A 16,775-nucleotide genomic window follows, 5' to 3' on the forward strand; every position below is an offset into this window, starting at 1 on the left:
TTTTAGCTCGACTATTCGATAAGAATAAGTAGAGCTATTGTAGTCACCCGAGCGTCCGCGTCGGGTCAGTGTCAGCGTCGGCGTCTGCGTCGGCGTAACCACTTATGTTAAAGTTTTTTGTAATAGTTTTAATATTTTCAAAGTCCATTGACGTTTGGCTTTGAAACTTTGCACACTTGTTCACCATCATTACCCCAACTGTAAACAGGAGGAGGTAACTCTATCAAGCATTTTGACAGAATAATGCCCCTTTTTCGACTTAGAATTTACGTTAAAGTTTTTGTAATAGTTCAAATATTTTCAAAGTCCATTGAAATATAGCTTTGAAACTTTGCACACTTGTTCACCATCATTACCCCAACCTGTAAACAGGAGGAGGTTACTGTATCAAGCATTTTGACAGAATTATGCCCCTTTTTCGACTTAGAATTTACGTTAAAGTTTTTGTAATAGTTCAAATATTTTCAAAGTCCATTGACATATAGCTTTGAAACTTTGCACACTTGTTCACCATCATTACCCCAACCTGTAAACAGGAGGAGGTAACTGTATCAAGCATTTTGACAGAATTATGCCCCTTTTTTCGACTTAGAATTTACGTTAAAGTTTTTGTAATAGTTCAAATATTTTCAAAGTCCATTGACATAATATGGCTTTGAAACTTTGCACACTTGTTCACCATCATAACCCCAACCTGTAAACAGGAGGAGGTAACTGTATCAAGCATTTTGACAGAATTATGCCCCTTTTTCGACTTAGAATTTACGTTAAAGTTTTTGTAATAGTTCAAATATTTTCAAAGTCCATTGACATATAGCTTTGAAACTTTGCACACTTGTTCACCATCATTACCCCAACCTGTAAACAGGAGGAGGTAACTGTATCAAGCATTTTGACAGAATTATTCCCCTTTTTCAACTTAGAATTTACGTTAAAGTTTTGTATTAGTTCAAATATTTTCAAAGTCCATTGACATATGGCTTTGAAACTTTGCACACTTGTTCACCATCATTACCCCAACCTGTAAACAGGAGGAGGTAACTGTATCAAGCATTTTTTTTACTATCAAGCACTAAGAATAGTCGAGCGTTGCTGTCCTACCGACAGCTCTTGTTTACTTATGCGATGTTTTAACATTACTAGTATGCTCAGGGGAGAATAAATAAATCGCATACACTAAATCATTACAACTGTAGTAATTGCCGACGCAAAATATCGTTCAGGTAACTGACCAATTAGTAAATTTCCGAAAAATATCATAGGACATCAAAGATGAAAAGCTTCTGAGAATTTCTGGGGTAAAATGATACTCTAAATATTATTAAACCTTTGTTCTTATTGCTAATATGATGTTTTTCTTCAGTTGTTGTTGTTGTTGTTGTCATCGCCTTTGGTGTCGTTTCGACATTAGAATAATATTTACGTATTTACCTGTGATTGAAATGTTAAATTTGTTTATCTTGCATCACTTGGAAGAACTCACATTTTAAATTTTTAATTTTGTATTTTAAAAATAAAGTTCAGTATGTACGATATGAAAACATCAATTTGTTTGTTGTTTTTTTTGTTTTTTTTTGTCATTTTGATTTAAATCCAAAATTACTTGATTCGAAATATCAATGATTTTCTAGATTTGTGATCTACGGGTTTGCTTTACTTTTTATGTTAATTAAAAATTTGCATACCAAGGAATTTTTTGTTGTGTTTTTTTTTCAATCAGGGGATATCTTAGAGAACAAGCTTTCAAAATTCTCAGATACCAGTTACAGTCGGTCGGTTACAGACGGTGATTCAAAAACATGTCTCCGGCAAAGTAGTAGTACAAAACGTCAGACTTGGAGTGTCCGATTAGGTTCTAATGAAACAATAAATGAGATACAGATTGTCACTACTGAAATTTCTATAGGTAAGAAAATAGTTAATTATCTTCAGTTAGAAATTCATAATGTTAAGACAAACTTCATGACAGTATCTTCGTTAATTTCTAATAAAGTTTTTGGCATCTGCTTTAATGTAAAAATAAATGAATAATATTTATAGTCTTTCTTTAAATAGTTAAAGTCAATTTGGAGTCGCCGTTGTGTTATCTCAGTTTTGTTTTTCAATAAGTAATGAAAAAAGTGTAGAAATAGAATAAAAGAGGAACTAGTGAAAAGTTAATGTACGAGTATATGTAATTATACATATTTATTTTCATTGAATATATAAATGATCGCAATTGTGATTTTGCAAACACGAGAAAAACTGTTAATCTTTTTTCAGCTTCCTTCAAGAACTTTGAAGTTTTTGTAGGATATATTCCATCTACAGGAATCGATGATGTTGTTAATAAGCAAACGTGTTTTAAACAAGGAGTTGGTACTCCAAAATCAAGAACGTTTTCGGTTTTATGTGATACGCCTGTCGTTGGAAATTATGTAAAAATTGAGTTTGCTGAATCGCAAAACGAATTAGAACTTTGTGATGTAAAAATAAACGGAGGTAAATTTATAATTTTTCACACATACTTTTGATAATATATTCTTGTATCCTTGACCAATTCAACTTTAAATTTACGAATCAATGACGCACATTCCATGACAATTCATATTAGTTTATCAGTCTCAATACAGTTCTAATGGTGTTATAGAGAAATAAAATCATTTATTTTATGCTTTTCAGTGGATTACTGATTTATCCGTGAAAATTATATTTGATAATTTCACAGTGAAAATTATCAAAATATAATTTCACACTTTTCAATGACGAAACTACTTTTTTAAGATTTTCTCCATGTGGTACCTCAATTTTATTTTAGCTGACTATTCCGTCAATATCAGGCTGTTTAAAGAAAAGCAAAGCTGAAATTGATAATTAACTTATATGTCAAAAGTAATAAAAAGAAGAAAACTTACAGTAAGTTACTTCTAGTCACACCAAATATCGTCTCTTTAATTTTTTGTTTCATTTTTACAGTCTGAAAAATACATTCCTTCCACATGCAAAACTGCTCTTGGTGACATTTGGGAATATTTAAGTATCCTACGAGCAAAACTTGCAGTATGCTTTTTGAAAACTTTGAAAAGCAATGGCAGCTTTCAGTCGAAGAATATGTAAAAACAACCCAGCGTTCGTAAGGCTTCCAAGTTTTCCCAATTTCCTTCCATTTTTTGAATGTACAACACATCTGTCAACACTTATATATTGTCTGTTACAATCCTCATATAAGTTTTCTTTCTTTTAAAAAGATGTATGACTAACAAATTCAAATGATATCCCTCTGAATCAAACACAATTATTTTCTTCCAGTGAAATACACCGCTTACATTTAACATAGCCATGTCTAATATAAATTCGCAGTCAGTAACAGAAATATGGATGGATGGTTGGACTTTTTCTCCTACTAGAATTGTTTGTTTTTATTATTTAAACATGCGATCAGACACATTTTTTTTAATAAAATGAATACTATCACCACCATTTAACGTTGATTGTGGAACTTATTATTCAGCCCATGATTTCTTGTATTTAATGAGAAATTCGACTTTTTTGAGGCTCTAAATGGGGAAACAGATTTTAATATTAACATAAATATTAAGGAAATTTCGTTTTAACTTGTTTTTAAGCATAAAATAAAAAGAAAATTTGTTTGTTTGTTGTGTAAGATGTTATTTCATTTCATCTCGTGAACTTTAAAAACAGTATTCTACGCTACTCGTGAGAATACTGTTTTTAAAGCCCACTCGATGAAATAAAATTTCATCTTACACACAAACAAACAAATATCCTCTATATCATATGTGTATAAGTATATTTCATAGGTAAATTCTTGCAATTTTAGTTGTGCATTATAAACACAATTCATGCTTTAAAGAAAAAGCATCAAATTTACACAACATAACTTACAACCATTTTTTATTCACTTCATGGAAAAAGAGAGAACAAACGAACAGCAGGAATTGCTTCGATTAGATTCTGGTCTTTTTAATTTTGAACGAACATCTGTCTTCTTCCGTTAATTGCGCCAGATGATTAATATAGTCTGATATGCCATTATTATTTTATTTATTTAGGTAGAAACTTAGCGTTTAATCGGTCAGCTTCACAGGTATCAAAAGCCAAAAGTTGTAGTTCTACATACTGCAATGCTGAAGCGTCTTTGGATGGACAGACAAATACGACACTAATGTGGTATTGTAGCTATACACGAAGAAAGATTAAACCTTGGTGGAAAGTGGATATTGGTTTTCAAATACAAATATGGAGTGTTCAGATATTGTCATATATAGGTATTGAAATGAAAAGTTGATTATTCAGATAAAAACTAATTCCTAACGAGTTGCAATTAGTATAAGAATTCAAGATAAAAAGAGAACAAACATGTTTGATTATAAAATCGTCTTTTTTAAGAGAAATTTTGCTGTTTAAAAATGAATCAAAACGTTCATGATATTCGAATCAATAATTCTTTGCAAAAATATTTCTTATCATTTTTATAACTCATAAATGATCGCAATTAAAGCAATTACAAAGTTTACTTTATGATGAATATTCACCCATAAATATAGTTTATACTTGAATAGGAAACAAATACTGGCAAAATAAAAATAGTTTATGTAATGTTTAATAAATGATTGTAATTTATTTCTGAAACTAACTATTGCTATGAAGCAGGGTCTTTTCACAAATATAGAAGCTCAATAATTCTGAAACATCATTATAAAAATGTTTTGCCATATTGATCATTATTAAGAACAAACGTTTGCATTCAGCGTAACAAAATTGGCAGAGAAATGGTTGTTTCTAACTAAAAATGTTAGAACATGGGTATAAAAATGTTTACCCTTCACCTTCCACTTTAAACACCTATTAAACCATTTTTCCTATTTAAAAAGACTTATTCAAAATATCCCTTAATTGACCACAATGAGGGACTGTTTTCAAAGTTTCCCGAATTTTTCTCTAAAGTATACTGGTTCATCTTCAAAAAATAAAATACTTTTACCATGTGTGTTTTATTTTATTTGACTTTGGAAATATCAGGCACTATATTTGCTATGAAATTTGGCTTTAATTAGCCAATAATCACAATTTTATATTAACATACCTTTTTTATTGGGGAGAGAAGTACCGAAAATATGTATAAGACAAAAAATGCTTTATTGATATAAACCCACGCTTCTAGTTTAAAGACGCGATCACAGTTTATTCTAGAGTTTTGAAAACTCGTTGCAAAGCGGAGGTATGCATTAGGGGGGATTCTTACCTTAAGTTAAACTGGCCTGAGGTAAATGCGTGTAATTGGAAATATTCTTGATTTTGGTGGTTTGTTTTTCTGCCTCAGATTTCAAACAGCAACGTACTAGAATGAGGAATAAGAGGCAACTTTGTAGAATCGCACGTTCCGGCTTCTTTGTATTTATATAGAAAACAATTCTGATAATGTTGAATGTATGTTACCATTCTAACGCAAAGATAACCTCAGCATTCCAATTGGATAGTTTAGAGTTGTGTGGAGAATATTCCTTATAGAGGTTTATAAAAAGTAAATTAAAATGTATGCCCTATAGGAAATTAAACAAGGAATGGTTCAAATTACATAATTACACATTTTTTTTCAGATAAAAAACACGAGAATGTACCATATGTTGTACACATTACAAAAAGTAATGATTCCGTTGTTGAAAGCCTATACAGCACACACGAACTTTTGTCTGATACACAAACTATTGCGTTAAATTCAATGGGCAGGTTTGTGAAAATATCTATAGACCTAGAAGTGAAACAAAAATTAGCAGTCTGTGAAGTTTTTGTGTTTGGAGGTAAAAATTTTTGAAAGTTATTTCTTGAGCTGCAAATTGTTGTATGAAACTTAATACAGATAACTTTAATGTATGTGAATACAAGTTAAAGAAAGAGTTACCAGGAATTTACTCCGGTAGCCCCACGGCTAATGTCTCATAAGAAGTGTTTTTGTAATATTTTCTTAATTTGGTTGTTTGGTATTGAATTAAACTGGTACTGTAAAGTGCATGTAGTAACATTGCAGCTTACCCTGTTATATTATAACCTAAGAATAACTGCTCAAACTTGAGAGCTTCTTTACATGGTTAAATACAAACCCCATAACGCTATGACAATATGGAAGGGTATATCCGCCATTATGGAATTTACTTTTTCTTACATTGCAAAGTGAAATCCATTCATGTAAATGACCTATGCTTGCATGTACATTACATGGATACTATGACAAATTTATATTCTGATATGCTTAGTCCTAGTTTCTAATTTTATATGACATTTTCTTATATGTATGTATATAACTTTAGATAATCAATCTTTGGATAATATGTAATAGTTTTCGCGCTCAATAAGTGTTATGCGAGCCATTTCTCTCACCCATTAGTATAAATAATGAATTTCTCTCAATTATTAGGATAATAGAAGACGGAAGATCCCTTGTACTTTGTACAAATTAATCTCCAAAACTGTACAAGCATGTCATATATATACAATACGTGTATACATAGGAAATATTCTAATTTACTCAGATGACTGACTGCAGTATTTCTTTTCTTTCTTAGTATGGGTTGACATTGTTTGAATCTAATTTACAAGTTTCTTCCATTTTTTGAGATTCTACATTCAATATACAGATATATAAATATATTAAGAAATAGTATCGTGTATGAACTCATGCTTTGCAATCTCGCGGGAGAAAGTGTCGCAGTTTTCCATACACTGGTATTTGTAGTTAAACATTCAACTGATAACTTCATCTATCACATACTCAGAAAGAATGGTTCGCAAGAACTGTTGGTAATCTTAGGCGTTTTAGAGAAAATAGTTATACCGTCCGCATACAGTAAGCAACATATCTTAAAAATACCAGTATCTATGCCCTCCACTCCTTTACCTAAAAACACATCTTCAAGATCATTCAGATACATGGTAAATAAAAATGGGGACAGGCTCTCAGCTTGTCTTACTCCTAAATTACATGTTCAAGCTTCACTAACATTATCAAAATGTTTAATTCTTGAGGAAATGCCTTCATGCATGCTCTATATAACTTTGAGAATATTACCAGTCACTCCATATTCTATTCATTTGTACCACAGTTCATCTCTAACTACGAAATCAAAAGTTTTTTTAAAATCAACAAAAACTACATAAAGCTTTTCATTTTTATTCAACTAATGTGAAATAAGAGCATTTAAAACAAAAACATTATTAACAGTACCCATATTTTTTTTTTTTTTTTTTTTTTGAAAACCTGCCTAGGTCTCTACATAAACACCATAAGATTCAGGCCAGTTATCTAATCTAGTATTCAATATTCTGGTAAATAATTTTCCAAGAGAACTTAACAATGTAACACCTCTATAGTTCGATGGCTGATCAACATCACCATCTTTATGACCTTTATGTATTGGTACTATATAACCTTCACTCCATACATTCGGAAAATGTCCTAATTTTAAACAAGCATTGAACAATTTATGCAATATGGTGACAGATCATCAACTCCATGAATAAATAATTCGTTCACATACAAATCAGATCCAGCCGCTTTATTGCCCTTCAATTGTTTAAAAGCTCTATATATTTCATCAACAGTTATATCTTTGTTCAATTCATCAGAAATGTATTGTATATTATCGTTCAATAAATTCTCATTGAAACGTAATCTTCATCAGCTTGGTAATAAACATCTTCAGGATTATTTATAGCTTTGATATAGTCAACAAAAGTATCTAATTTAGGTTGTTTTGTGTCATTGTTACAAACGGTATCTTTCAGCATTTGCCAATATAGCCTTGCGATTTAACTCTTGCATTTAACAGTTTATCAGACATTTCGGACATATTATGTTATTCCTCCTGGCGTCCGTCCGTCCGTCCGTCTGTCCGAGCTCACTGAAATGACGATTTTGGGTGAATATCCATGTTCCATCCGTATAGACGGTACTTGTGAGGAAAAAGGTTGCTTATGGGGTGCAAATACGTTGCTTATGGGGTTTTAGAGATCAAAGGAGATCAAAGAAAAAACCCCATAATGTCAACTCAGTAGGAACGTCCGTCCGTCTGTCCGTCCGTCCGTTAGCAATTTGGTTTCCGGAGCATAACTTAAGTTCCATTTGGCCCACAATATTCAAACTTCATAGGATGATTGTCCATATTGGGTAGAAGACCCCTATTGATTTTGGGGTCATAAGGTCAAAAGGTCAATGTCACTATGACCTTAAAACTGAAAACAGTTTCTTGAGCATAACTTAAGTTATATTTGGCCCACAGTGTTCAAACTTCATAGGATGATTGTTCATATTGGGTAGAAGACCCCTATTGATTTTCGGGTCACAATGTCAAAGGTCAAGGTCACTATTACCTTAGAACTGAAAACAGTTTCCGGAGCATAACTTTAATTCAATTTGGCCCACAGTGTTCAAACTTCATAGGATGAGTGTTCATATTGGGTAGAAGACCCCTATTGATTTTGGGGTCACAAGATCAAAGCTCAATGCCACTATGACCTTAAAACTGAAAACAGTTTACGGAGCATAACATAAATTCCATTTGGCCTACAGTGTTCAAACTTCATAGGATGATTTTCCATATTGGGTAGAAGACCCCTATTGATGTTGGGGTCACAAGGTGAAAGGTCAAGGTCACTATGACCTTTAAACTGAAAACAGTTTCCGGAGCATAACTTAAGTTCCATGTGGCCCACAGTGTTTAAACTTCATAGGATGATTGTCCATATTGGGTAAAAGTACCCTATTGATTTTGGGTCACAAGGTCAAAGGTCAATGTCACTATTACCTTAGAACTGAAAACTGTTTCCGGAGCATAACTTAAGTTCCATTTGGCCCACAGTGTACAAACTTCATAGGATGATTTTTCATTTTTGGTAGAAGACCCCTATTGCTTTTGGGGTCACAAGGTCAAAGGTCAAGGCCACTATAAACTTAGAACTAAAAAACAGTTTCCGAAGCATAACTTAAGTTCTATTTGGCCCACAGTGTTCAAACTTCATAGGATTATTGTCCATATTTGGTAGAAGACCCCTATTGAATTTGGGGTCATAAGGTCAAGGTCACTATTACCTTAGAATTGAAAACAGTTTCTGGGGCTAACTTAAGTTCCATTTGGACCACAATATTGAAACTTCAAAGGATGATTGTTATTTGAAGGAGGTAATACTTTATTTAATTCCCATGTCTAACAAATGCTTCATCTTTACTAAAAAAATCACTTTCGGGCATATAATGCTCCGCCTAGCGGTGCTTTTGTATCTAAATCTGTTTTGATAGACAAAAAATTATTCTTTGCAGTTTTACATTCTACGTCATACCATCTTTTGTTCATTATGCGCAGGCCACTAGCTTTACAAACATTAATTAAAAGACGCTCATTTCTACTAAGACCGGTATCGGTTGTCAACCTATCTATATAAACGTCAGTTATATAATCATCAGACAATAATTCAGAAAAAAACGATCAACATCGTCATGTTCTACAAAATATTTTAAAGACCCAACCCGACTGTTCATGTCTCCAAGCACGAGAAAATTGCAATGATCATCAAAATCATGTGACAGCTTTGACATTTCACTCAAAATTCTATCAAAAACCGGAATTTCTATTAAATGTTTTCTACTTCTTTCCTGCACATAGCATAAGCATAAAAAACAAGTCATGATCAGATTCAAAAAGATGACGTGAAAATTTTAGCCATAAAATATCATTCCCGTCTGTTATATGTAGTTCTACGAAATTAATATATTTCTATTTAATATAGCAAAATACACCACCAGATCGAGTCTCTTTTTGCATTAATATTTCATTCTTTTCTGTGTACAATAAATAGTTTAAACCCAGGTTTTTCTAAATTTATAAAAATATTTGCCCATGTCTCTACAATAAATATGATATCATTTGAATTGAAAATGTCGACTAAATCAAGTTGTTAAAGTTTATTTACGTTTTTAGTCACTAATCCCTGAATATTTAGTAGCACAAAGTTCAACGAATCAACATGTCTCTCCCCGTGGTCCTAAGTTGAAGATCTTTCTATAACACTGGTTCGCGCTGCACTATTACTCTGTGTGTCTTTCGAAAGTGGGGGAAAATCCCCATGAAATGACGAGCTTGAATGGTTAAGAGCCGCATGGTTCGCTCTTGTTCGGGAACCCTTCTCGGCAGCGGCATCGTTCACAGGGGTTACAGGTTCAACGGGAGTATCACTAAAATAGCTTTTCCATAGTTAGCGTGAGGCCTTGGATTAATTGTTGGTCCATAGTAAATGGGGGGGACCATTGTTAACCGAGTAATCATGCTTATCTGGCTGTTTATGGGAAACGTCGATTTCATGCAGAGCGGTATGTTCATGCTTGACGGGTGTTGTACAATTAGGCGTTTCAGCCATATAGTTTATCACTGTAGATTGTAAGTAAATATTTTACTTTGCGAACAAGTCAATTATTAGGTCAATTCGGTTTCTGTTCAGGACAGCGTACCAGTTAGGAAATGCATCACGCCCTACTTTAGCCTTGACAATCAATTTTGCCAGATACGCTATTTTACATTTGTCGGAGTGCTCATAGTTTGACTTCATGTATTTGTAAAGACGATTTCTGGCAATAGCAATTTCTTTAGGGTAGTCCCTATCGATCCCGTAACGGGATCCAGATAACCAATTGACTCCTTTCATGTTCAATTCAGTGTCCGGATAATCCCGAAAAACGCAATAATCGGTCTAAGCGTTACTCCATCTTGATAACATATAACAATTCTCTCACTCATTATGTGTTTTATAGGACTTTGCTCTCACCCATCATGCAAAATAATGACTTCTCTCTCAACATTTAGGATAATATATAATTGTTCTCTCACTTATTATTATGTGTGTTATAGTGGTAGTGCTAGCAGACTCACCCATTAGGAATGAAATCTTTCTCAACCAGTACATTATAATATCAGTACTTAGCGTAAAAATAGTATTTATTTTGACGTGACGTCAAACATAGCGTAAGGACGTTATACTATAGGCGCGTCAATGGAAAATATTACCTTTTCCATTTAAACAGTCTTTACCTTGGGTATGTGATAAATAGAATATTTCATTCGTGTAGGTTCACTATTGATTTTTTTCAACTGATTGAATGAATTTATTATGCAAACATCATTTATCCTCAAACCCGAGCCCTGTGATAACAGCCTGCCAATATTAGGACGGATCGTTTAATTGCAAAGTTTAAACAGCGCCCACTATCAGAGAGGCGGTTCTCTCTCAAATGTTAGGAAGTTTCGCACATCTCATACCGTTAAGATTTACACTGGGCCCACGATTTGTGCTGCAAATTCGCGACAATGCTTACTGTAAGTGAAATTCACGTAATCTATTTATATCACAATGTCTTAAAGTTCCATAACATGCTGAATTCTAAAACTCAAATTGCAATTTTTATCTCATAATTTCGCAAACTTAACTTAAATTTTTTGAAAAACATTAAATTCTTTCTTGACAAAGAAACACATGTTGACAATTATTACGTTTTACACAGCAAGAGTGATTTTAATTTACAAACGTGAACATTTAGTTAACAAATTGTCTCATAGAATAATTTAATGTCGGAAATTCACAGCATAATTTACATATTAAGTGTGAATTTATATACAAACAAATTAGAAAATGGGACACAGAAATTAGAAATAGGGACAACTTATATTAAAATATTAATTTAAAATTATATCAATGTATTTTACATGTAAGATTAATTAATTTACTTGAATTGAATTGTATCTGTTTTGGTGGATATCCCCTTCCATATGACAATGATACAAGAAACGGTTAAAATAAAATGATATAAAGAAGAGTGCGTGTCCGTTTTTTTTACTAAACTATTTTTGAAATCACAAGAAATATATGTTTTAAAAATATTCATTTAGTATAATCTTTCTGTCTTTTATCACCAGATTGTCCAGCAAACAGGTGTGGGTATAATTGCGAGAAACAATGTCAATGTGAGCATGCACCAGTTTGGAATAAAATTACCGGAAATTGTTCAATAAGATGCAACAAAAAAGGCAAAGGTTATCTATGCAATATGCGTAAGTTAAACTTAAACAATTACTTTTAATGAGAAATTCCAATTACAATCTAAATATCATTTTACTGGGTGTTGCTTTGTTGATATACGCATTTTAAGACGTTATACCTAAACGTTTTTTTTATGAATTATTGTCCTTAATTTAAAGCTTTCAATTGATTTAGTCCACCGAGGTAATATAATAGATTTATTTATCTTCAATATCCTTACTCTCATATAACTTTTTATATCTCTCTTTTTTTATGAATAAATGACCCTATATATATCTAACTTGTAATGATTGGATTAACAAAATGAAAGAAAATATGTTAATCTTATTATTAGCTTAAATCTGCCGAATAAGTCCACGCTAAATTTTATATATATCCTTAACATTTAAGTGTGATTTTCGAGTTTCGGCACATATGCGTTTCACTAATCAAATATTCATTTTTTACTCCAATGTGCACAAAAAATAACGTTAGACGTAAGTTACCTAAAAACAATTATGACACAAGCATATCATAAAATGAGTTATGTTTCCATCATATGTTTCCTCAATGCTTGACATTGCTTCATGTTTTTATAATGTTAATTTATTACGATTAAGAAATATTTTGGTTGTAAAAATAAATGCAGTTTGTTAATAAATTAGCATATAACATACATTTATGGTATATAAAGTTGATATCATCTTTGATGTGGCAATTTATCAAGAAGGTAAACCAATATATCAATTTGAAATGCTAAATGATATTTTATCTTGCAAAGCCTCCAAAACAGACAATGACTACTCCATGTCGTGTGGTGAGAATTGTTTAGGAGATGAGTGCGACTCAAATTCCGGAAAATGCATGAGAGGTTGTAAAGCAGGATGGGAGGGAACTTTCTGCAACCAAAGTGAGTATATGTTTACTTTATCCAAGCATTTGTTATTAGTGATAAGTTTAGGTATGTTTATTGCTTTTGGTTTCAACATATGTTTTTGTCATACAAATCTGCCGTCGATCCACCTTACAAGCATTCCTGGACATTTACCAGACTACTTATTTCACATGATTTCTGAAACTAATGACCTTCTGACTCAATTTTCGTGATCGAGTGTCAAAGAAATTGTGCCCTGCCGGAGGATCGAGCCAGAAACCCTTGGATAACTTATTGACCTTAGCGGACTGACGAGGTTTGTCAAAATAGGTCTACACTAACTGTTCACATTGTGTTCAAATGTGATGTATTGGGGGAAACGCTTGCCTGTATGCAAAGAGAAAAGCATTTTACGTGATATTAACTTTACAGCTTTACTATTTGAATTTAATATACTTGTAGATTTATATTTATGAGAATGATAATGATGTGAGAAACTGAAAACTGATCTAATCAAAATGACCACGAGTTACTAAATCGTGACCACAAGATAACTAAGTGGTGCGCATGAGATATTATGTCATGACCACGAGTTAATGGTCATGGCCATGAGATAAGTAAGGTGTGCACGAGATACTATGTCGTGATCACGAGTTACTAACTCGTGGCCATGAGTTACTAAATCGTGACCACAAGATAACTAAGTTGTGCGCACGAGATATAATGTCATGACCACGAGTTAATAGTCATGGCCACGAGATAATTAAGGCGTGCACGAGATACTATGTCGTGACCACAAGTTACTAAATCATGACCATGGGTTACTAAGTCGTGTCCACGAGATAATGTTAATTGGTTTCGCACGAGATACTATGTCGAGGCCACGAGTTACTTAGCCCTGGCCACTAGATAATTAAGTGGTGCGTACGAGTTACTAAGTCGTGACCACGAGATAATTAAGTGGTGCGCACGAGATACTATGTCGTGGCCACGAGGTTATAAGTCGTGGGGATGAGATAATTAAGTGGTGCACACGTGATAATTAACCAATCAGATAACACTTTTATATGAATTTCCCTAGATAAGTAGAAATGTGGTACAAGACAAGTATGCCCCTATTTCATCTGCCTGTCATTGTCCCTTTTATACAAGTTATTGATTGGACAATGATTTACATTTAGCGTCATTGTGACACTGATTTTTGACCTAATGACCTCAAAATTATTTAGTGTCAGATATTGATCAGGCGCAATGATCTTTCTATGTTTATAAACCATGGCTTATTCCTTTTTAATTATTCATCAGACAAGGATTTTACATGATGTGTTATGGTAACATTGACCCTTGACCTCAAACTTCCTTATAGACTATCTACTGGCTGTAGGTAATGTCCCTACCAAATGAAATAAACAGGACTTATTTCTGTTCAAGTAATCGTTACCAATTCTATCATAGAATTTTCCCCACAAAGGGCCACATTTTAGACAAAATAAATGTCTGATTTATAGGCCTTGGAAGGTGACTTTCTGATATGATACTAAAAACATGTATCAAGTTTAAAGTGAATATCTTCAGTATTTAAGCAGGATTTTTTTTTAATTTTAGAAAAATCATATATACATGTATATAGTGTAATCTAATTGGTCATCTATCCCGTGGCCTCGAGTTAATAACTCGTTGCCACGACATAGCGTCTCGTGCGCAAGACTTAAGTATCTCGTGGCAACGACAAAGTATCTCGTGCGCACCACTTAATTATCTTGTGGCTACGACTTAGTAACTCGTGGTCACGACATAGTATCTCGTGCGGACCACTTAAATATCTCGTAGCAATGACTAAGTAACTCGTGGCTATGACATGGTATTTCGTGACAATACACGATTAAAAACATTTCTAACAAAGGTAACATTTGAATATACTAAAATAAGTGGATCCTAAACGTGTTGATTTTAATTTTAATGTTGTTTTATAATTCAGAAATTGATTGACAAATACAGGGAAAGTTAAGAAAAATAGAATAAATGAAGTACAAACAATTGCCCTAGCACAGCTGGGATGGCACAACATGTACAAAGCATTTGCACACCATGCATAGGTCCCTGACCTGTTTTATTCTAATTATGAGATTATAGGATACCCACGACATATTTGTTAACAAAAGGGCACATGTCAATATTTGTGATTAAATCTATTCTTATTTAAATAAAAGGCCATAGTATTTCGTGCGCAACACTTAAATATCACGTGACCACGACTAGGTAAATCTTTGACACGACATAGTTACTCGTGGCCACGACGTAGATCTTGAGCGCACGACTTAATTATCACTTGGCCAGGACAAACTAACTAATGACCAATGTATTGTATGTCATGCGCACCACTTAATTATCTATTGGCCTTGGTTTAGTAACTCGTGGGCACGAGATAAATAATGTGTGCTTGTGCGTGCGTGTGCGTGTGTGTGTGTGTGTGTGTGTGTTTCAAAATAAAATTATATATCTATTTTATTACAATCCAATTTCAACTTTAAATGATTAAGTTGGATGGATTTCTGTGGTTTAAATAGTGAATTCACTCAAGATGGACACCAAAAGATTACGGTTAAATTTTTTATCAATTTCACTTTTTTTGCTACCTTTCCAAACATAGAAAGGAAATATCATTATCACTTAACAGAAAAAAGTGATGATAGATCACGCAATTTTATAATTTTATTACTCGCATATCAATCTCCCACATTTTCAGACGAGGAAATTCCATATGTTTTATATTTAATAGCAATAATGTTACCAGTACATGCTTCGTTATAGAGATCCGTCATTAACTCAGATACACGTAACATGATCTTTAAAAAATAAATTAATATGCAAAACATCTTTATAACAAGATACACATCGTTCAAATATAAATCAGACAATTTCTGTTTATCACAAGCAAATTACCATTTGTGATTTGGAAATTCATGGATTTCCAAATATTCAGTTTATAAGGATTTTTCGTAAATGTATTATCTTTTAAATGATTTCTATTCGCATTAACTTGATACTCACATTGTAAAGCATTATATTATACAGAGAACATGTCAGAGTATGACAAGTTTGTATCATTAATAAAGTCGCAAATGAGGTTCATTATTTCCTAATATCCTTCCAAATCTAGGGCAATTATACTTTCTTGTGAAAAGAATTTCTTAATTATTATTTAACAGTAAAATGTTAAAGTAAAAAGACATTCAATTATATTCATAAGTTGAACATACAAGCTTTCATACTATAACAATTACAGATTTTTTAACCGAAATGATAAGTTGAAAAAATGTGTGAATTATGGAGCATATCAATTGTAATTTCATATTATAAATGATTTGTTTGATTGTCACAACATAAGGTTGTTATATTTTGTCGAGTTCTTTACCAAATACTTTTGTATAAACATCATTGTGAGCTTCGTTTATTGTGAACACTTTTCCGTTGCAATTAGTTTTCTTTCTATTTAATTTGTGTCTTGTTTGACTTCCAGTAACGATTTTATGAAAAAAATAAGTCAACGTTTATGGAGTGCAAGCATCACAATTATAAAATGAAGTGTGCAATAGCTAGCTTTCTACTTCAATACCTGTACATTACCTTACAAAGTATGCTTATTTGTAATGAATAAGAATTACGCTCTTCTTATAAGAAACGTAAGAGGGAAAGTGTAATTCACAAAAACATCCCTTTACAAACTACATTGTCAATTGTAAAATTATGAAGACATGTGAAAGAGCGTTAATGTGCGTTCTTTTTGAAACAAAGGTTTACAAATGTTTTTTTCAAACGGCTAGGCACTATTTGTGCACCT

The 16,775-nt window shown here is 32.6% G+C and overlaps 1 protein-coding gene across 1 annotated transcript in view; it reads left to right on the forward strand.

Annotated features, from left to right (window-relative positions):
- The first annotated feature begins 1,778 nt into the window (after window positions 1-1,778).
- The window catches only part of LOC132730952 (uncharacterized), an 83,111-nt gene continuing 68,114 nt past the window's right edge, over window positions 1,779-16,775 (forward strand). Inside the window, exons 1-6 of the mRNA XM_060717036.1 lie at window positions 1,779-1,906; window positions 2,263-2,481; window positions 4,053-4,268; window positions 5,601-5,801; window positions 11,958-12,092; window positions 12,842-12,970. Of these exons, the coding sequence (XP_060573019.1) occupies window positions 4,166-4,268; window positions 5,601-5,801; window positions 11,958-12,092; window positions 12,842-12,970 (568 nt within the window). The 5' untranslated portion in view covers window positions 1,779-1,906; window positions 2,263-2,481; window positions 4,053-4,165. The remainder of the gene's footprint in view (window positions 1,907-2,262; window positions 2,482-4,052; window positions 4,269-5,600; window positions 5,802-11,957; window positions 12,093-12,841; window positions 12,971-16,775) is intronic.

The sequence above is a fragment of the Ruditapes philippinarum genome, unplaced genomic scaffold (genome assembly GCF_026571515.1).
Source record: "Ruditapes philippinarum isolate M1 unplaced genomic scaffold, ASM2657151v2 ctg438_1_1_1_1, whole genome shotgun sequence".
In the NCBI taxonomy this organism is placed as follows: Eukaryota; Metazoa; Mollusca; class Bivalvia; order Venerida; family Veneridae; genus Ruditapes; species Ruditapes philippinarum.